This window comes from Papilio polytes, unplaced genomic scaffold, assembly GCF_000836215.1.
Source record: "Papilio polytes unplaced genomic scaffold, Ppol_1.0 DF821289.1, whole genome shotgun sequence".
Classification (NCBI taxonomy): Eukaryota; Metazoa; Arthropoda; class Insecta; order Lepidoptera; family Papilionidae; genus Papilio; species Papilio polytes.
Genome location: NW_013527915.1, coordinates 2,254,191 through 2,276,827, shown reverse-complemented (window position 1 = coordinate 2,276,827; position 22,637 = coordinate 2,254,191). Strand labels below are relative to the sequence as shown.

General features: G+C 35.0%; 3 protein-coding genes across 3 annotated transcripts in view; all 3 read left to right on the top strand.

Annotated features, from left to right (window-relative positions):
- Positions 1-22,637, top strand: part of LOC106109087 (protein outspread-like) — a gene marked incomplete at its 3' end in the record, with an annotated part of 201,993 nt that overhangs the window by 123,817 nt on the left and 55,539 nt on the right. The gene's annotated exons all lie outside the window — the stretch shown is intronic.
- On the top strand, positions 13,375-15,205 carry LOC106109372 (leucine-rich repeat-containing protein 74A-like). The gene has a single exon (XM_013290845.1). The coding sequence runs from the start codon at positions 13,472-13,474 to the stop codon at positions 15,143-15,145; it is 1,674 nt and encodes a 557-aa protein (XP_013146299.1). The 5' UTR covers positions 13,375-13,471; the 3' UTR covers positions 15,146-15,205.
- LOC106109371 (leucine-rich repeat-containing protein 74B-like) lies at positions 15,505-17,384 on the top strand. The gene has a single exon (XM_013290844.1). It carries the CDS (start codon positions 15,578-15,580, stop codon positions 17,267-17,269), a length of 1,692 nt encoding a protein of 563 aa, XP_013146298.1. The 5' UTR covers positions 15,505-15,577; the 3' UTR covers positions 17,270-17,384.

The window sequence follows — 22,637 nt, the reverse complement described above, 5'->3', positions numbered from 1 at the left end:
TTTTACAGTCGCCAGTTACATATGTACAGGTTTTAGGAATACGTTATACGATTTCCTTTTCATTAAATGATTATGCAAAAACGGGAATTAATATTAAAAGTAAAACATGTTATGTTGCGTCACTGAGGCTGTATTTCGTTGTTTATGTTTCCGGCATTACGGTAATAAGACAAATTTACACTAAAATGTAGGACACGCAATACAAAATTAACGAACGAAAATAACACATAATAAAGCTATATAATGCTTTCTATCCTTTTTATTCTGTACAATTATTAAAGCACGCGCACACCGGTGACTAAACTATCGCATAACAGTTTAGTCGCGCTTTATTTCCTATGAACTTATGAAGACGTGCGGACACTACTCGATTTTTAGTTGTGTTGGCTGCGAAAAATCGAAAACAGTTGTGCGACAGTTTAGTCAAAGGTGTGCGCCCGTTTGTATTTCTAAACGACCGATTGATTCTATCGATTCCTTATGAAACGGTCTTGTATTTTCTATAACATCGTATAGAATATCCATTATAGCGGTTGTCGATTGCGCGGCAAACGCTGCGCCGGCGCCGCTCTGTCTGCGAGCTCTCGTGTCGCTTATCTTAACTGTACCTTGTTTAGTTTACAACTAGAAAATAAACGATTAAAAGCGGACACCTTTGAGTAAACTATCGCACAACTGTTGTGCGATTGTCCATTGTTTTGCAGCCAATTTAATTGTACAACTAAAAATCAAGTGTGCGCACCTCCATATGTGCTCGTATTAAAATGAAAATGAGATAATATCACAGAAACATCCTAAATTATCAGTATTTCTCTATTATATACATGTATTATACATACAAACCTTCTTGAATCACTCTATTATAGAGAACTGCTCCAAAAACGGTTGCGTAGTTTTAAAGATCTAAGCATACGTAGGAACAGAAACAGTCAACGGAAAGCGTTTTTTATACTTTACTAGCTGTTCCCGTGGGACTTCATCCGCATGGAATTATGAAAAATTTATGTTATTATTTACATCTGTCAAATTATCAATTACAAATGTCAAAATGACATGACACGATGATAACCTTGCTTTCTTGATGTTGGCAGCAACTTATGGTCTCTTTCTCACATTAGGGTTTTTATCCAAAATATTTACCCCCTAAGTTCAATGGCGTTAAAATAACGTAAAGCGTGACGTAAGTGTAGGACTTTTTATTAAAAAAAGAATTATTAAAAAATATGCTGTAATTGCTGACATTTTAGGCAACAAAGAAGTGTGTGTTTACGCTTTATTATAATAGTATATATGTAGAATTAACAGAATCACACGGCCTCATTTATATGACCATTGTTTTCGCGTCAACTGTGCCAAATTCTTCCCTTTACGTAACAATTACGCTCAAGTTGGTCATCTTAAAAGCACGCAATTTTGCCTTCTATTGTTTGACGTTTATCAATTCGATCTTCATTAAAACGTGCAATTCACCCAAAAAAGCCTTTTTATCTTGATTCATTTTAAACCTTACGCCATTGCAATTAAGTTCACAAATTCCAGTTATTGTTTATCTTCAGATGCGTAAAACAGAATTGGAAAGGTGTAAAATGTGGCCAAGAGAGTTCGAAGTACCACCTGTTTTGAAGCGATTGTATAATTACGATTGCGTATTCACGAGTTTGCGGTTGCCGTTTCTTGATGGAACGTGTAAAATCATTCATTCCTTCGATACGACGTAACCGCAACGAGTGTTTATAGTTATTACCCCCGTTTAAAGGTAAAGAAAGTCTATTAAAGCGAAGTAACCCGGAACATCTTATTATAACCGTCTTTTGTTTTTAAAATGGTTTCTTTTTTATCTTTTGTTGTTGTATAAGCAAGAACGCAAAAATGACCCTAAATTTCGTCACGCGATTTTGAGCTAAACTATTTAACTGCGTCTTAGACTCCAAAAATCAAACAAAAAATTGGGAACTACCTGCAAGCATTACATTTCGGATAAAAAAAGAATTATCAAAATCGGTCCACTAGCGGCGGAGTTATGCCGTAACACACATAAAACATACAGACGAATTGAGTCCCTCCTTTTTTTGGGAAGTCAGCCAAAAAGGTAGCAATCATTGCGGCCACTTGAATTAGCCAAAAATAGCCGTTATCTATGTATCCCCTCCTCTACCCAAATCTATCTCTAAACTGAGACATCTTACACATCGCGGTAACACGTGAAAAAATGTCATTTTTTAAAATGGTGATGGGACTAATAAGATTGTATATTGCCTTAACATAAGACTTGTCGGTGGCATAATATAGTCTCATCTCCAACTTCAGCCTAAATGTCATTAGAGCGCGGTAGCAGGAAATGTGCCTGCGATACGGTGGCGTAACGTAAGCGTTACGTGATAGGGATGCTCCGGGAGAGCGCATCGGGCAAATGTCGGGTCACGCGTGCCTTCCGCCCTACCTTTTCCCCGCAGTAACTCTATTAGGGCTGCCAACTTACAACCTGTAGACCCGAACTACTAGCCAAAATTAAACGACTATTGTCAGTCTTAAGCAGATGCAGAAAAACATCTTCGCTTAGCAAATTGTTTTATACTAGTATGGGTCCAAATCGAAGTTAAATCACATAGATGTGGCAGCCCTACTCTATGGTCTGTGTGAACGTGGTATTAACCGGGGACTTATCTGTAGTATTTGTAACTCTGTACCGATGACCTATCGCCCCACTTCGACCAGAGACATCTTCACATTGTAACCGGTACAACTTAGGTAATAGTTTTAATGTAGTCCAAGCTAAGTCATTTCCCGAATCAAGCTAACGCGCAAAGGTTAGGAGAAGTTTACATAGAATTTTAACTATAGAAAAGTTAATTTTGATCTTCTAATTTTTGTTTTATTTCCTAAAACTAAACTTGCATTCAATTTTACCTTTTTTTGTTTTTCACTTGGATATTTTGCAGAAATATGTTCATTGCATTTTCTTATATTTGTTATGCCCGCGAGTCTGTCCGCGCGAATTCAAAAGTACCTAGTGTGTAGCCTATTTATTATTTCAGAATATATTCTACATTTGTAGCTTTCAACAAGATTTGTTAAGCCATTTTAAAGATTCTTAGTAACAAACTTCCATCCATCGAAACTTTCGCATTTGTATTATTAAAGCTGCGACTCCGTCCGCGTAGAATTAAAAAAAATTAAAAAAGTAAGTAGCCTATATGTTCTTCCTGACTATGCTCTACATCTATGCCAAATTTTATCGAGATCCGTTCAGCCGTTTAGGCTACAATGTAACAAACATCCATCCATCCATTTAAACTTTTGCATTTATAATATCAGTATGAAGTAAGATGAAGTCTTTAACTAAGTATGAATAATTGTGATTTAATAATTGTTTGTATTACGCAATTATACATAGATTTAGTTTCAAATATATGAACCGTGTGCAATTATACCAATTGGGGGCAAGCTCTTACAAACGCATGCGAATTCTACTGGGAACTGTCTTGATTCGCAGGAGATTTTGTAAGAGAACTGCTCATTACAAACAATGGATTAGAACATATTAACGCTTAAGATAACTTACATAATCATTTCGTTTTAACTTGTACATTGTTTTTATTTATTCTTTAACAATGCTTTTGATGAATGAATGGAAGTTTTAACAAGGATTTTTATGCTATTCTTAATATCTACACTATTATAATAAAGCGTAAACATACACTTCTTTGTTGCCTAAGATGTCAGCAATCACAGCATATTTTTGAATAATTATTTTTTAACAAAAATCCCTAAACTTACGTCACGCTTTAGGCTATATTTTTTAACGCCATTAAACTTAGGGGGTAAATATTTTGGATAAAAATCCTAATGTGGGAAAGAGACTATAAGTTGCTGCCAAGATCAAGGAAGCAATTATTATTTGTGCATTTGAATTTTGACATTTCATGCAGATGAAGCCGCACCGGAACAGCTAGTGTAGGATAATTTACAGCCCTTATCTAGCTATTTAAACGTATTTGTAGTAATTTCAATGATCTCAAGTTTTTAGTAGGTAATAACTAGTGCTGATAGAATAAAATGTTGCTTTGCTTGTTTTAAATGTTTTAAAAATGAATGTCCAGCACAAATCTTACTTCTTACTCATATTACTACTACGAAAGTTACAATGGATTGATTGATGGATGTTTCTCTCCAAAACTGTTCAAATAATTTCGATGAAATTTGATATATAATACAATTCGAAAAAAAAAACTAACACTACTTACTAAGTTTTTGTAATTCCGCGTAACGAAGTCGAGGACAAAAGTGAGTTATTTAATATATCTGACCTTTACAATCAAAGAGTATCCAGTTGACGCCGGATGTCCACGCCGCGGCCTCTAGTAGCCGACCCCGACGTGACGGCATCTAACAATATGCTTCCCATGCACATCTCTGAACACCGCACTGGTATGCATATCCGCTCGTGGGTTGCATCATTAATATCTATAGAATACAATTTGTAATCATATTTTGAGCATGCGGTCACTGAACAACTGTTTAGTCACGCTTTAATTCCTATGTGCTCATATGGAGCAGCGCACACTACTCGATTTTTAGTTGTGCAACTAAACAGTTGACTGCGAGACAATTGACAATCGCGCAACATTTTGTGCGCCCTCTCTTTATGTTATATCTTAAATGGTGATCCTAAAGACGCTAGAGTTTGTCTAAAAGATTTTTTTTTTATATGAGAAGGGGGCAAACGAGCGGCGGCAACACAGGTTGTCAACGACGCCCATGGACATCCGAAAATCATTTTGAATTATTTCGAACGAAAGTAACATTTAGTCTGGTATTGCCTTGTATTATAATGGTACAAAAGCTTAAATATAATCTCAATCACGATATTAATGTTATTTATTATGTGTCACATTGAATCCCCTTATCAGAGCTTCGAGAACAAAAATCACTGTGACGAATGATACCAACAGATCGAGTTGAAGTGCGCTCACGCTTCCAATTAGAACGGGACAGATATATACAAGTTTAGATTAGTTAGAACAAGAAGGACAGATAAGATTTTAAGAATAATATCGGAATCGATCTCGATTTGTCGACCGCTGACAAGCTATCAGTCAGCAGACAATGGTGGGCTGGACCGCATTCGGGACCATGGGGGACCTTAAATATGCATTTGATACGAACAAGACAGGAAACCATCTAACACAGTGACCCGCATTTCCATGGACCATTAACACGATTTGAAGCGTGGACCTCAAATACCTTTTATATACCGATTCTTATCAATTGAAACCTATTGTCAATGCTGGAAATAAGGTTATAAAAATATTGTATTGCCTCCTCATCTTAATATATAAAAATGCAATACACACCCAACTAATTCATCACAGAGACATCACCAATCTGAATTGAGATAAGACTGGTGGTATCCCAAACAGATGGTGCTGTAAAGCAACGAAATATTATTGACACATAGACTTTTTATTTCCAGAGGGAACGATATTGCAATTTTGTACCTTAAAATCAAATCAACGGTTACAGAGCATTGAAATCTAGAGGGTTATTTCTGTCTTGACAACACCATAGCCAAGCTATACTAATTCAGATATGATGTAATCAAGTAGCATATAGTGACTCAACGATCACTTTCACCCACATCACTGGAACATTCTCCTCCTAATCAGCAAGTTCACGGGCGTACCTCTTTAGGATGTACTTTCACCTTTGACTGAGATGGATGAGGGCGAGGACGTATCGGCTATCGATATGTACCTATATTTCAAATTATGTATTTTATAATCTTGCTTTATCATATTTCTAAATGAAGAATAAACTCTACAGTCACTTCATCTATCTAAACATCTTAACCGCAGGTTTCCATAGGCCGTCATTCCATGATATTGTTTGGTCCCGATGTTATGTGGTACCAATTGAAATGTGTGTTTTAGTACAAGCAAAAGCCAAGCTGTCGCGAATCTTAAGTCGAAGTCTTAACTGCACTTCTATTGTCACTAAAGTCCGTGATAATGTGGTGGATTTCTATAACATTTTTAACTATTTTCTTCTATTGATTAAAAATTATTTCATTGATATTAAACAAGAGTTTGTGTGTAAATTAACTTAGAAATTGAGGTGGCATCTGATTTTATTTGTCTTCAATCTTTATAAAGATTTTGTTTTTGTTTCAGGTAAATACCACATTTAATAATATGAAAAAAGGGGAAGATTGGTACGTAGAATAATAATTAGTGATGAAGTCTTATTTTACGATCAAGAAGCATTTTACTAATTAACATATAATTAAGAATTTGCCAAAACGAACTAAATATCTCATTCGAACTAAACTGATTACTTCTAATCGATAAAAAACATCGATGATATTTAGAAATCACTGCCTTTCCGAATGGTACTTCAGAATTCGATTCACAAGCAATTCAATTCTGAAACAATAAAAGAGCCCTTTCCATTTTATGAATCGTAAAATTCATTTGGACTCCAACCAAAAGGTTGTTATTACGGGAGATCCTTTACTCGATATCTCGATTGTTGGTACGCAGCTGCGATCTGATTACTCGCAATCGAAATTCCTTGCGATCTTCATAATAGACCCTTTACATCCACCGCTGATTAAATGATTCGGTACGTATGATCACATTCGGTCAAACGAATTGCTTTTAAGTACAAAATCGCTTGCACTTCTTACATCTTTTTGACCGTTTTTTAATGTTTGGAGTAAGTATGGTGCAAGCAATTTTACATCTTAAGATCTCAGTTAAGTATCAACCGTCAAAAGGCGGCGAGGTATTCAAATAAAAAAGGTATTCGATATTGATTACTACAATTTCATCACTGAATATTTTGTACGTTTGTTCAATGCAAAGCATTCCAACCATTTAATTCTGGTGGTATTTCTTTTCAATATCAAGTACCATTCATATGTTGAAATGGAATTAATCTTATTGATTCGCTGGTTATATAGAAATACCAGGGATAGAATAAAACGCTTTCCTTTATGCTTTTTAATAATTTTTAACCATAAAGATTCAGATATCCTTATGTTTATTAGAACAAGTTTAATCTTAACACGTATTCTGCAAGTCGACTTATAATTCTTCATCTGGTGCGGCGGCGGGACATATGCGCCCCCAATGATATTTTCGCCGCTACGTGCCAGGTCTTTCTAGACCCACCAACACTAGGATAGATTATATTGCTTTAACTTTAAAATGTTTTTTTTTATTATACAAGCAGGGGTGGAATCCTCATGGACACCTGGGAAGGTGGACACATTTCGCGCCGAACTTTAGCTCTTACTGGTCGTTGTGGCTTTATCTTACTAATATTATAAATGCGAAAGTTAAGATGGATGTTTGTTAGACTTTGTAGCCTAAACGGCTGAACGGATTTCGATGAAATTTGGCATAGATATAAAGGATAATCTGGAGGAACACATAGGATACTTCTTTTTAATTTCACGCGGACGGAGTCACGGGCGAAAGCTATTTGTCTATAGTTTCATTAAATTAACGTCTACTTCATAACATGTTTTTATATCTGACTACGCAGAATATATCATAGCTGTTCAGTCGCAAGCACTGTCAATAAGTTGGACATATTCATTAAATAATTTAATTCCACAAATCGACATAACATAATTAACATTTCACCTTGCTCCAGTTAGTCGGTGCCTTTGTACAATTAGCTGATTGCTAGCTCTATTTGGCTCATTATGGATTAAAGGACAATTAGTTCGGCTATAGCCCGCCCACGATAATACAAGATACATAAGCAATTGTCATTTTTGATTAGCTCATTTATTTCAATGCCAGATGTTTCTTTCACAATCTGTTATTCTTTATGGCTGCAGTCTTTTCAGACTGGTCGTGGCCATCTTGTATGTTAGTGAGATGACTATGTGCCGCCTTTCGTTTTGTACATTTGTGTTAAGGAACTTTCAAAGCTGAGATCAGTATCTACATTTCATACGCGATCATTGAGTTATTTCTTATTTTCAAATGTTTTTAATGAAGTACAGAAGTACTTCTTCTGGTATTGCGGATGCTCATGGTGGTTGTTGATCACTTTTGTGTGACCATCGCTCGTTTGTCCCCTTGTTTTATAAAGTACTAGCTTTAGCCCGCGACTCCGTAAGCATGGAATTTAAAAAAAAACAACAAAGTTAGTAGCCTGTGTGTTCTTCCAGAGATCCGTTCAGCCGTTTAGGCTACAAACGAAAAAAACATCCGTCTCTAAACTTTCGCATTTATGATATAAGTAAAATATTAATGCAGAGCTCTTTCAACATTCATCAAATTATAAAGGTTGATATAAAGTGTTTGATAGTTCCTTTACTTATAATTTTGTAGCTCGAATGTTTTGTAATTATGAAATAGTTAGATATTGTACGGACAATGATCGACCTTAGACCTATTCCACACAAAAACTCCGCACGTCTGTGTTGATAACATAATTATCAATCTCTTACAAAATCAAACAGTGTAAATAGAACCGTACGTTTGTTGAGAAATTCACATCACGATCTGAATAAGTTCAGATTTCATATTAAATATCACCTTGAGGTTTTTAATAACTTTATAAGTGTGGTTTATGTGTTTGCAATTAAGTCAGTATCGGCGCTTTCAGTTTGTCAAGGGCGTGAATAATAAAAATGCGTGTTTGTTTAATTTATTGAAATAGTTTTTCAATTTGTTATACCAATATTGCGGTTACGACAACTGAAATTTATCTAACTAGCCGCGCTAGTCCGCGAGTTAAAAACAAAAGGGCGTTGTTTTAAAAAGTGAGTAGCCTATGTGCTCTTCCAGACTATACTCTACATCTGTACCAAATTTCATCGAAATCCGTTCAGCCGTTTAGGCTACAAACTCTAACAAACATCCATCCATCTAAACTTTCGTATTTATAATATTAGTATGATATTTATCGTCAAGACTTGTATTTCTATACAAAATATTTTCGTATTTACTCCTTGGTCAGTGATTTTAAATATTTTTATGTGATTACTTTTTAAATATGAAATACATTACATAGAAGAGTTGCAGTATATTTATTTGATACTAGCTTTCGCCCGCGACTCCATCCGCGTGGAATTAAAAAAAACGAAAGTAGCCTATGTGTTCTTCCAGACTATCTACGTCTATGCTAAATTTCATAGAGATCCGTTCAGACGTGTAGACTACAGACTCTAACAAACATCCATCTATCCATCCATCCATCTAAACTTTCGCATTTATAATATCAATAAGATTATTTTATAGATCATGGTAAAGATATTTGTAAAGTATGGTTTTCCTGTCATATTACTCTTACTTTCAACGTTAAAAGAAATGATTAACTCGCTTCAAGGGAAAGTGCTTCCTCGTGCAATGTACTGTCATTATGCTTGCATTACCTCCGCAGTCGATGATCCCGCATTACAACGCTAATGCAGGCAACACACGTTAGGATTTACAGAATTCTTTTAGCTTTACAGTACCTATATGCAACTGCACATGGGAGACAGAACTACAGTATGTGTATCTCGCTTATGTTGGCTATACTTGTAATGAAGCTATCGTGTGTGGTCTACATTATTTAGACGTAATCGTGTGTCAGCTTGGAGATTGTTTTTCCAAGCTTTTCACTTATAAATGAAAGTTACTTTGTGTTAACGATGACTTCTCTTTTTGACTAATGAATTGATGGTTTTCATTTATTAATAATTAATCTTCCCATTCCTTCGACCTTTTAATAAAGATAATAAGGCGTTATTTATGTTCTAGGAACTAGTCAATTTTAAACATCCTTCCCTAGTAATAAACTTTTAAAGGCGATAACGATCGTTTGTTCAAATCAGATAATGATAATTGTTAGTACTCTATCTAAATACAAGATCTAAGATCCTGCTTTCACAAACAGTAACCGCGACATAGTGATCAGTCAACAGATCGATATCGATTGCGTATATCTAAATCGGCGATCAAACGGCGACAAATCCTCGCTTATTGCGTTGTGAATATGATATGCAGGGTGGGCACGGATTGAGTACACGATTATAAAACTATTCAAACTTTGTGGCAGCTCGTGCACTATGAGACAGAATTTAAAAAAATCTCACGTAGTTAAACTTGTTCTCTCGTATTCTGTATGTCCCTCCACCGAATCTCTTTATATTCTAACGAGCTGTCGCCCGCAAACGTCATTAGCGCAAATTTGGACCACCCGTCATGCAATTTAAACACCTTACCAGCGACTTAGAATTAACTTATCGCCAGCTTAACTCAAACAGTTATTTACTGCTGTAAAAAATCTCCGAATTATTACTTATATTGCTGCATATTTAGAGAGATTTTAAATACAGTATTCTTATTTTAACTTACGTTTTCATCTCTAACCACAATTAAATCTTTTTTCTTTTATTTAATGTACATATAATTAATAGTGTTTAATTAAATTATATTTATGTATATTAGAGGTTTAGCCACATTTTAGAAGCAGAAATAATTTATCGAAGCCCGAGCATTCATTTTAAACCCAAATAAGAGTAAACAACACATAAACACGAAGTGGTTTTTATTTACTTTGAGCCGGTTTGCAAATTCAAATGCGTAGCTCATGTGAGTTAACCTCTAATTCCCGCCAACTTGATTTTGGTTCGGTATTTTTTTTCATGAATTCCTCCGCATTAGTTTGTTTTACTTACTGCGTTGGCGCAGCGACCCAATGTGGGTCTTGGCCTTGTACGCGCTTTTAGACATAGTTATACTAATTAGTGGGGACGTAGTATTTTAAATTGTAATTTTAATGTTTTGTCGTATTTAATTTTAGTAAGATATACAGAAATGTTTTATCTCTATTACCAAGAATAAAATCAAATCAATCCTTTTGTGTTCAATCAAAATCGACAATACAAAGATTTAATTTAGTTATCTTTCGCAATCAGTTCCTAGACCTTGTGATTTTTTTTGTCTACCGCCTGCGTGGATTGTCAGACAGTCATAAAAGGCGTGCTTAGAATTCATTGTCATCATACGGCTGAATACTGAAACGTAACTTAAACACTTCATAATCGCGGCTTAAAATACGATAACGTCCATTTTTAATGGATTTTAAGTGCGGTTTTGTTTACGTTCAGTTTTATCATTTAAGACGCTGTCAAATATTGAAATGTCGTTTCAGTATTCATTCGATAGTGAACAATACAATCAAAATCTAATTAAAGTAGGGCGCGCCCAATCCGTAACAATTATATTTAAACAGAAATGTTTTATCACCAGCATTCCTGCTGACTAAACAATTACAATTGTACCGATTATAGTCTGTGAGATACCTAATAAATCTAAAACTACCCTATTTCTTAACTCCATATTTAGACAAAATTGTTTCCTTGGTGAATTATTTCGTTCGTTTCCGTTAAATGTATTTGAGGAGACCCACATAAAGAGGGATATATCCCCTTCCTATGCGTCTCCTGTACCATCAAATCCACGTTCCCTTCCCATCCTTCTCTATTAAGAAAAAGGGTGGGAAGGAGAAGGAACTAAAGTTGGGCCTCCGGCACCACACTCATCAGACGCGGAATTGCTTCCACTTTACGCCTGTCTTCTGTGTGATCGTGGTATTACATCGGGCGAACCGACCCATTCGTGCGAAGATGTTAAAGTCGGGCTCTACCACTGTTAGATATTTAAGAACTGAGATTCCTACACTTGCACAACACTAAAGGTGTAGCTTCTATAAGTACAACTTGCTTTCTCTAAGAGACACTTCGTTTAATAACCTATCTCTAGTAATCTATTTAAGATTTTAATTCTTCAAGGAAACGACTGTCAGAGTTGACAGACTGTTCTTATGGCTATTATCATTTCCAATCTAAAAAGTACCTAAATCACTTTAGTTTAAAGACTAATTTAGTTGTTAATTAATGTCAATAGTGTTTGATAAAGGTAATTAGGCGGTTGCAAACATCGAGCTCATTTCCGTGCCCTCTGGCAGGACTTTCACTAACCACGCCCTCGGACGAAAGCTATTTCTAGACATCCTATGCACAGATAACCTACATTACAGAGATATAATGTTATTTATGTTTTCAGTATGCTTGCATAAATCATTTGTACAGAGCATAAATTGTTGCTCTCTCTGAGTTAACTTCTATTGAGATTTAGGTTTTTGCGGCGAAACAAAACACTACTTTTGTCCAAATCTTACTAATATTATAAAAGCGAAAGTATAGATGGATGGATGGATGTTTGTTAGAGTTTGTAGCCTAAACGGTTGAACAGATCTCGATGAAATTCGGCATAGATGTAGAGGATAGTCTGGAAGAACACATCACTTTTGTTTTTTTTTTAATTCCACGCGGACGGAGTCGCGGGCGAAAGCTAGTAATAAGAATAAAAGTCAATAAACTAACCAAGATAGGAATCGCAGATAGAAATATTCTAAGATAAAGATTATGTTGATATTTTCTAATAAATACGACGGCATTTGACATGCAAATATTTTGCATTAATTACAGAAAAATAGAACTATCTCCGAGATGATGTTTTAAGAAACCTATCTACACTGTGATCGTAATCTATCTTCCATTACATAGTATAGTTACACGTGACATTCCGACTTATTGCGCACAGCATTGTTGTACTTTACTTCCTATTGGCCTGCTGAAGCGATACTACGGAACTTGTTTAGTCTGTCGGATAACTTTATAATAAGTAGAAAAACTTGAAATTGAACAGCGAAAGTTAACAAAAAAAGGAAACTAATGTTGTCAGGTTGAATTTAGACCTAGGTCTATACTTGTGTGGTTTTAAATAGGAAGACCTGGTAATTATTAAGCCAATTACAGCTATCAGCGATTCCGGCTAATTGACTACAAGCTATTGTGTCGAATGCGGACACTTTGCATAACACAGGCCATTGTCCGCGATATAAACAGATTCATTTGTACACTATGAAAATGAATCATTAAAGTTTCGTAAAAGATTGTCCAAAAACTTTAATGAACCAAAAAATAGTTAATGTTCATTTACACTATAAGGTTATACTATCAAACCTCTAACTGAGGTATTTAGCATTGAATTAGTCAAAATACCGTAGTAATTGTTATCTCTGGAGTTTAATCGAGTTGTGTTGCGTGCGGTCGGCCAGCCGCGCCCGCAATTAAATCACTTATCCATCGCTTTAAACTACGAGGAAATGCTGTTTATCACGTTTAATTTCATAGTCTTGTGTTCGTATACTGTTCTTAGGCTCATTTAAATTATTTCTGCCGTTACTCATTCTGTTATTAAGAAGAAATATAATTTAAATCAAAACTAAAACTTTTTATTGTAAAGATGAATATTAAAATATATTATCTATGGTAATCATTTACAATGACATTGTCAAATTGTTTTTCTGATAAATTTGACATACTGTATTTTCTTACTTTTACCTTTATATTTTTATCGAATTTATTATTTGTAAATGAATTTGTAAAACGTATACAATGTCTAAAGTAAATAAAGAGCTATCACATATGATATTGAAACATGACGACGATTCCTCCGTAGAGGTGCCTGTTAGCGACTGGTCTTCTATGATCAATGAAGGTCCCGGAGAAAACCCCAAATATGCCTTATACGCTAAGGGCTTATACCGACCTGACAGCGGCGAGATATGCGCCAAACATATCGCTATGTCTGCAAGCTCTATACTCATACATCCTTATTACCATTACCCGGCTATTCCTGATCCAGGAATTAAAGCAGCTATATTAGAACCAGAAGAGAAAGTTACGTATACAGATGACGGACAAGCCAAATATTTAGCCGCTTGCAAAGACATGAATCAGTACGTAGTTGAAACTTTCTATAAAGGACTATTAAAGGATAAAATAGATCTAAAGTATTATTGTGTTGATCCTTATGGTGTAAAAGCTATGGCGATGGCTCTACGAAATAATCGAAATGTCACATGCATAGATTTCACCGATAATTTTCTCAACGATGACGCTTGTTTTCATTTGGGTGAAATGTTAGTAACAAATTTAGTAATGCGAGAATTAAATTTGACTGGTTGTAGAATAGGAGCAAGTGGTGTGAAACGTTTGATGGCCAATTTGCCAACGAATCGCTCTCTTCGATATTTAAATCTTAGCAAAAATAGATTAGGCGATGAAGGCGTAAAGTACATTCTAGATGGTTTTATACGTGGGCTCGAATTGCCGCGTCTGATTTTAAGATACAACGATCTAACCGGTGTAGCTGCTAACTACTTGAACGAAGCATTAGAAACGTATGATCAATTTACACAACTGGACCTTTCCTGGAATAAGTTCTCCCTTATCCCTTACAACACATTTCATATGCTGCTTCAGTTGAGTAATTGTGATAATCTCGAAGATTTGAATTTATCATGGAATGCACTTTCTGGTCCTCGCATTGGATCCGCAATTAAAGCAGTTATGTCAGCTAGGAAACTTAAAAAATTGGATATCAGCAACAATAGATTCGCTGACGACGCTATAGATGATATTGCAGATGGTATGTGGACCGCGAAAAAGTTGATAACTCTCGATGTATCGTATAACCCTATGTCAGTAAATGACGCTTTAAAATTCATTGGAAAGATGAAATTCGGAAAGGTTAAAGTACAAAATCTTTTAATGGAAAATGTAATAGTTGATTCAAATTTCCTGCAGCAATTACGTCACGTTAAAAAAATTAAGAAGAAAGTTATTGTCACACATGGAGACGTCGTTGAAAGTACTAAGCCGCGAGATCCTGATATGAGAGAGATTGTGTTAAATAGAGCTGATTTCTTGACGAAAAAACAAAAGAAGGTACAAACAGATATAGCTCTTTTAGCACAGCAGCTTGTTAAAGATAGTCGGACGAAAATGAACTCTAAAGCATTCCTTGAAGTTGTAGAAGCATCTGGGTTACCTTTAAATGATGACCTTGTAAATGAGATCATAAACGCCTTCCCCGGACCGAAATCCGGAAAAGGTAGAAGCATTGATGTTAGTTTGTTAGTTGATTTTGCGAAAAGAAAATGGCCAGATCGTAAGCTACCTCCCACACCACCTCCGGAAATTGTTGAACCCGTTGTTGAACCTGAGCCAGAGCCACCACCACCACCAAAAGGTAAAGCAGCTAAAGGTGGCAAGAAAAAGAAATAAGTTTTTATGTGTATTTTACATAAATTTATTTTTAGATATGTATATTAATATTTTCAATTCTTTCATACGATTTTTATTTAATTTTGATATTCATGATAGTAATTAATAAAAGTTTTAAATACTTTTGACTTTTATTTAATACTGAAAATGACTATTAATTAAAACACACGCTGCTTTCGTTCTTGTGTTAGCTGTTACTTTTAGATTTGCCTAAATATGTTGACTGGGTAGGTAAATACAGTACAGGACATTACCTTTTGGGAGTCGACCCAGCACATAACTCTGTTCACATTTTACCTCTTTGCTTATCTTATAAAAATCAAAGAAGTAAAGAAATGTCAAACAGAGGATTTACTTATTGTCATTATTAATGACAAACAAATAGCTTTAGATAAGAATTTACACAATAAAAAATCATATTTAATATATAAAATGAGTTCAGATACAAACGTCGAGGTTGTATTTGAGAAGGATAAGCAGGAAGAGACAGAAGTTGAAGAAATATCTGTATCTTCTGAGGAACCTCCTATGGAAGAATGGTCTTCGCTCATTATTGAACAACCCGAGGAAAACATCAAAAGAATTAACTACACAAAAGGTCTGTATGACCCTGGCAGCGGTGAAATATGTACAAACTATATTACTATGTCTTCAAGTTCCGTTCTGCGACATCCGTATTATAATTATCCAGCGATTTTAGATTTAGGTGTCAAAGAAGCACTTTTAAATCCTGAACCATTGATTATTTATCCAGAAGATGGTCAGGATTTATACTTATCGTTGTGCAAAGAATCAGGATTGACACCAATATCTAGTTTCCATCGGCAATTATTGGAAAATGAAATTAATTTGCGATATTACGGAATACAACAAAAAGCTTTCAGGGCGATAGCATTGTCTTTAAATTCGAACATGTTTGTAAACATTTTGGATTTAACCGATAATTGGATCGATAAAGATGGATGCTTTCATTTAGGTGAAATGTTGGCAGAAAATGGCACTTTAACTGTATTAAATTTGTGTGGCTGTAGGATCGGACCTGAAGGAGCTAAACGACTGTTTATCAATTTACCAAAGAATAAAACTTTACAAGAATTGATTCTAAGCAGGAATCAACTTTACGACGAAGGTGTTGAACATCTAGCTTTGGCTATAAAACGTGGAACAGCTGTATGTAAAATAAATTTAAGTTATAATAGCTTATCTGATCAGGCCGTTTTACATATCGGTGGTGCTTTAGAAGTAAACAATAAATTAACTCACCTTAATTTATCATGGAATATGCTTAAGTCTCCCAACGCTATATTCGATTTATGCTGTAAGTTAGAGGGAAATGAGAATTTTTTGGATCTAGACCTATCTTGGAATACTTACGCCGGTCAAAAAGTCGGTATTTCTTTAGGCATACTTCTAAATAATCCCAATTTCTTGTACCTTAATTTAAGTAATAACAAATTAAATACTCAAGTAGTTAATATTTTAGTAAAAACTTTAAGAGAAAAGTCACGTCTTCTTTCTTTAGATATGTCATGTAATCCCCTAACGTCTACCGATGCGTACCACTTATTATCAACCATGTTGAAGTCCAAAGTTAAACTACAAAAGCTTAAACTGGATAACATACTGGTAACAACGCAGTTTCTAACTCTTCGGGACAGAGTTCTAAAATTAAAATTTCGTAAAGACGCTGAAATCACGTACGGAGACGTTTATACAAAACCTGTTCATAAGAATATTGATCTTAGAGACTTAGTATTGAACAGGATAGACTATCTTTGCAGAACGAAATTCAAAAAACATCACGTTGATATAGCGTTGATAGTAATGGAGTTGTACAAATTAGACAAAGAGCCAATGCCTACGAAACCATTTCTAAAAGAACTGAAAGATCGCGGTTTACCCTTGGAAGAAGATTTAGCGAATCAGTTCACAAGTTTGTTCGCGGGGCCTTTTAGAAATAAATCAACGACTGTAAACATGGCGGCCATGATAGATTTCTTCAAACGCAAGTGGCCGGATCGAAAACTGCCACCCACACCTCCGCCCTCGCCCCCGCCAGAACCACCACCACCACCCCCACCACCAAAAAAAGGTGGAAAGAAACCTCCAAAGAAACAGAAATAGTGTAATTGAAAATGATATTTTTATAGCGGATATTGTAGTAGTTTCTAGCGTTATTTATTTGTTAATTATTAATTTTAACTTTGTAGCTGTTGTATTAAAAATACCACTTTGTTTATTTGTGTCATTTATATTCACAGATTGCTAAATAAAAGTTCTTATTACTCTAACGAAGGGATATATTACTGCAATTAAATATCATTAGACTTTTCATTTGGTGGGGTCGGCACAAGATGTACTACTTTTCTATACATCTCAGTCATTTGTTAAATGTGAAACAAGTTAAAATTACATAAAATTATTCTATTATAATTATTACTACATACACTTGTGTAGTTATTGTGTAGTGATTTTATTGTTTCATATTTTTGTTATTGTTATTAAGAGCAATTGAAACTACTTATAATCAATCTTTCAGAAACATTTCTAAAGAAGAATTTATTACTTTTCATGCAGTTGTCAAAATTATTGACAAAGAAATTGTCTTTAAGATTTTCGGTACAAGTCTCATTTTATACGTAAAATGAGTTCCGAGATAGACTTGGAGAATTTCTTCGAGAAGCAAAATGAGGAAGAGGAGACGGTAACGCCAGAAGAATCCATATCTTCTGAAGAACCTCCTATGGAAGAGTGGTCTTCGCTCATTATTGAACAACCCGAGGAAAACATCAAGATTCTAAATTATACAAAAGGTCTATACGACCCTGGCAGCGGGGAAATATGTACAAATTATATAACTATGTCTTCAAGTTCAATTTTTCGACATCCATACTATAATTATCCAGCTATCGTAGATCCAGGTGTTAAAGAAGCTCTTTTAGATCCTGAACCATTGATTATTTATCCAGAAGATGGTCAGGATTTGTACTTATCATTGTGCAATGAATTTGGACTGACACCGATATCAAGTTTTCATCGACAATTATTGGAAAATGAAATTAATTTGCGATATTACGGAATACAACAAAAAGCTTTCAGGGCGATAGCATTGTCTCTGAATTCGAACATGTTTGTAAACATTTTGGATTTAACCGATAATTGGATCGAGAAAGATGGATGCTTTCATTTAGGTGAAATGTTGGCGGAAAATAGCACTTTAACTGTGTTAAACTTGTGTGGCTGTAGGATCGGACCTGAAGGAGCTAAACGGTTGTTAAAATACTTACCTAAGAATGGAACACTACGCGAACTGAATCTGAGCAAGAATCAACTTTATGACGAGGGAGTTGAATATCTAAGTCAGATAATAATACGAGGATCAACTGTATGTAACATAAATTTAAGCCATAATAACTTAACGGATAAGTCGATTGTTCATCTCTTTGAAGCCTTTGATATAAACAATAAACTAACCCATCTTAATTTGTCATGGAATATGCTCAAGTCTCCTGACCCTATTTTTGATTTATGTTCCAAGTTGCAGGAAAATGAGAATTTTTTAGATCTTGACCTCTGTTGGAATGATTATGGCGGTAAACGTGTCGCAAAATCTATTAGTGTACTTCTAAAAAATCCTAGTTTCTCTTACCTTAATCTAAGCAATAACCACTTTGATAGTCAAGTAGTCAATATTATAGCAAGAGCTTTAAGAGTAAAGTCACGTCTGATTTCATTAGACATGTCATCCAATCCTTTGACATCTACCGATGCGTACAATTTATTGGAACCTATGTTAAGGCCAAGAGTTAAGCTACAAAAGCTTATTCTAGATAACATAGTGGTGACGTCAGAGTTTCTAACACTTCGAGAAGAAGTTCTCGCAAAGAAATTTCGGAAGAACGCTGAAATCACATATGGTGATGTCATCAGAGAAACTGTACATAAGACTGTGGATATGCGAGATACGGTGCTCAATCGGATAGACTATCTTTGCAGAACAAAGTTTAAGAAAGAACATGTTGATATTGCGCTTTTAGTACTGACGCTGTACAAATTGGACCCGAAGCCAATGGATACGAGACCGTTTCTGAGAGCACTGAGAGATTTCGGATTACCCTTAGAAGATGATTTGGCTAATCAATTAACAAGATTATTTGCTGGTCCGATGAGACCTAAAACAACGACTGTAAACTTAGCGGCGATGGTAGATTTCTTCAAGCGGAAGTGGCCGGACCGGAAGCTCCCTCCTACGCCGCCGCCCTCGCCCCCACCTGAACCTGTCAAGAAAGGTCGTAAAAAGGGTTTAAAGAAAAAGAAATAGATTAAGTGATGTCATAAGTTTTAACTTTCATTATAGTAGCTTTATTTATACGTTCAAACTATTCACTAAATACATTAAAATTCCATTATTATTGTTATTGTTTTATTTTTTAACATTTTGAATATACAAACATGAAGTCTACACGTCTTCACTTAAATGATTATAAAGAAACAAATCATCATCTATCATCACAATTCAGTAACTATTTTAATATCATAGATAATAATAATTAATTAAAAATGAACCGTTCTTGTATTTTGCTATGATTTAGCATCTAAACATTAAATTTTTAAAATAACGGTTTTCGTATACGCGGCTGGCGCGGCTCGGCCTGCAGTGGCGTGCCTCACGCGACCGCGCTCGCTTCTTTATTATTATTTATTGCTTTCCAATAATCTTCGGCTAGATATCGCGCCGGCCGCGCCGCAGCAAGCGTTCCCACATGTTATTATGTAAATACAAGCGATGAAATCCCGTCCGGTGACATGTAGGAAGCCGATCACGATTACTATATGATTATTGTTTATTTTTATTACTAAGGTTCCACTTCACACTTGAGCCATAAACATTTTAAAAAATTTAAGAGAGTAATAAATATGAATTAAATATTTTAATGGGCTCTTGGAGTATAATGTTTAGTTCCGCTAGTAATTTATGTTTTAAAATTGAAAATCTTTAGATACGATCAGACATGTGTAAGGTTTCTGTTTCATATTAATACAGGTGTGTTAATAAGATTAAAAAGCATACCTCAAATTAAACGATTTAGTAATGTTTTTTATTTTTCTTGTTTCAGGTATGTACTCGTTTCTTTGGGCCGCAAACGCATCTACGTGATTTTCAATTGTTTCATTATTCTTTTAATCAAGGTAAAAAGAAACAACGTGTCACTTAAATTATGTTTCTGAATTTATTTCATTTAATTAAATTAAGCATGCTGAGAGTTACTGTAAAGTAATTCGTGATTTATGTAGTTTTGTAAATTACCGGATGTCGGATTCTTTATAGCAATCTTGTTTGCTGACGAAATCGCGTAGGAATGATGTTAATGTTGGCATTATTTTTTTTAGGCACTATCGAGAGTGTCCGAATTCGCGGAGTGCCCGGGGCAAAATTTTATTTAGTGAATAGAAAGTATTCGGAAAGCTGTCGGCGCCGCGTGGGCGTTCTTTGATTAGGAATTCGTACGTCGTTCGTCCGACGTACGGACGGCAGTATTTACACTTTTACTTTTCATATATATTTTCTCTAGTATCTATGTATATAGTGTTGGTACTTTTATAGCTTAAAGGTGATATGAAAACATAAGCTATATAAATATCTTCAGACTATTGGTAGTCTTTTGCACATAATTTTTTATAACCTCACATTTTGTAGACACTGATCATATTAATATTATAAATGCGAAAGTTTAGATGGATGGATTTTTGATAGAGTTTTTAGCCTAAACTGCTGAAAGGATTTCGATGACATTTGGTACAGACGTAGAGGATAGTCTGGAAGAACACATAGGCTATACTCCCTTTTTATTTAATTCCGCGTAAAAGTCGCGGACAAAAGCTAGTTCACTATATTAGTTTGTTTACAATAAAAAATATAGAACAATGCGTCTGTTTTCCATACTTACCAAAGATGTGTCTCAGAAGTGCATTGGGGAGCTTTTATTCCGTGTATATTTATTAATCACACTAAGATAACCTCCCAGTGAAAATTTAACAATTCTTGCGTAAGAAATTCCATTAATTTAAACGTGTAAAAAGACAAACGCGTCCCGACGTTTGTATGTTATTAACGTCCATTCATTTTAACAAAACACTTGCTTTATTTTCATTTCTCTGAAATTGAAAGTCCGCGTCGGCCGCGATAATTTCATATGCCGTAACTCAATGTGGAATAAGATCGGCTCGGCTTGGCGAGTATTACAACATTCATACTTTATAGCAGCTCTGTTTCAGCTGATAACGCTTGTTATTGCTGTTGAGCACCAGAATGACCCACTGTTTTATGAAAGCTTTCTTAAGACAATTCTACTCTGGTTCCGGGGCACATGCCCTGCCTTACAAGGAACGTAATACTTCCTGTGCATTTTGTAGTATCTCTTGTAATAGCGAGCCTTCATACAGTTTTGATAGCATTTTACTCAAGCTCCGATTTACAATCAAAAGGTATAGCAAAAGCGACGGCTCGGCAATTTGTGGAAAAGCCTGAGGGGTTATTTTCTTTTTTGATATTGTGAAATATTAATTTTCATATTTTATTTTATAAAGCAATTGATAATAAATATTCATAGTTGTAATTAATAAATAAACATATGTTAAAGGACATAAGTATGCAAAACTTTAAATTAGTTAATACTTGACTAAGTAGGTTGGTAATGTAGAAGCTATTCGACCTGAGCACTAATTAATTGAATATTTTAACCGAATTGTGAAATATACCTGGCCCTGCCCAAATCCGTCATCGCCAAAAATAGAGGAGAAAGTTGATTTTATATATTCACTAAAAGAATTTATTACTAATTAATTATAACTTACTGGTTTTTAAGTAACCAATCATTCAGAGCAAAACCTACGTATTTAGTCGGCATGTAAACTTTACGTGTGTATTTCTGTTTACTGCGCATCCCTAACTAGGACACCTGTTGAGAAGTCGGCGGCTGACCTTTGAGAGTCCCCCCCACTTGCCCCACCTGCCCCCTCCTCCGCCAACCTCTCCGCGTCGACTTACTGACAAAAGTAAAAGTTGGACGCGTACTATTGACGGCAGATCGTAACTAGTCTTTTTCATTACTTCTTTCGTTAAATTTTATATTGATATTTCTGATAAATTATGCTGGGTTTCTGAAGCTTCATTTATTTTATCGTTACCTAGTGATTCTTACTATTAAGTTGACCTAAGTTTCAATGGAGTAAAACTCAAGTTACGTATTCATGCAGTTATCGAACCAAAAAGGAACTATCAAATGATTAAATGTTGCTCGGAAACCGAATTAATAGATGAATGAAACAATCGAAATTGAAACATTTTACTCAATTATTTTTTTACATTTTACTCATTTTTTTTTACTTGTCAATTCCTCATCAAGCTACAAACTTCCAGTCAAATTATTAAAGCGGTGATTTGTAACGTATACCTTCAGCAGTATATGCATTTACAGACTAGTGTTGTTTA

Coding starts and splice junctions, on each gene's coding strand:
- LOC106109372 (XM_013290845.1), top strand. CDS start 13,472: ATGTCTAAAGTAAATAAAGAGCTATCACATATGATATTGAAACATGAC.
- LOC106109371 (XM_013290844.1), top strand. CDS start 15,578: ATGAGTTCAGATACAAACGTCGAGGTTGTATTTGAGAAGGATAAGCAG.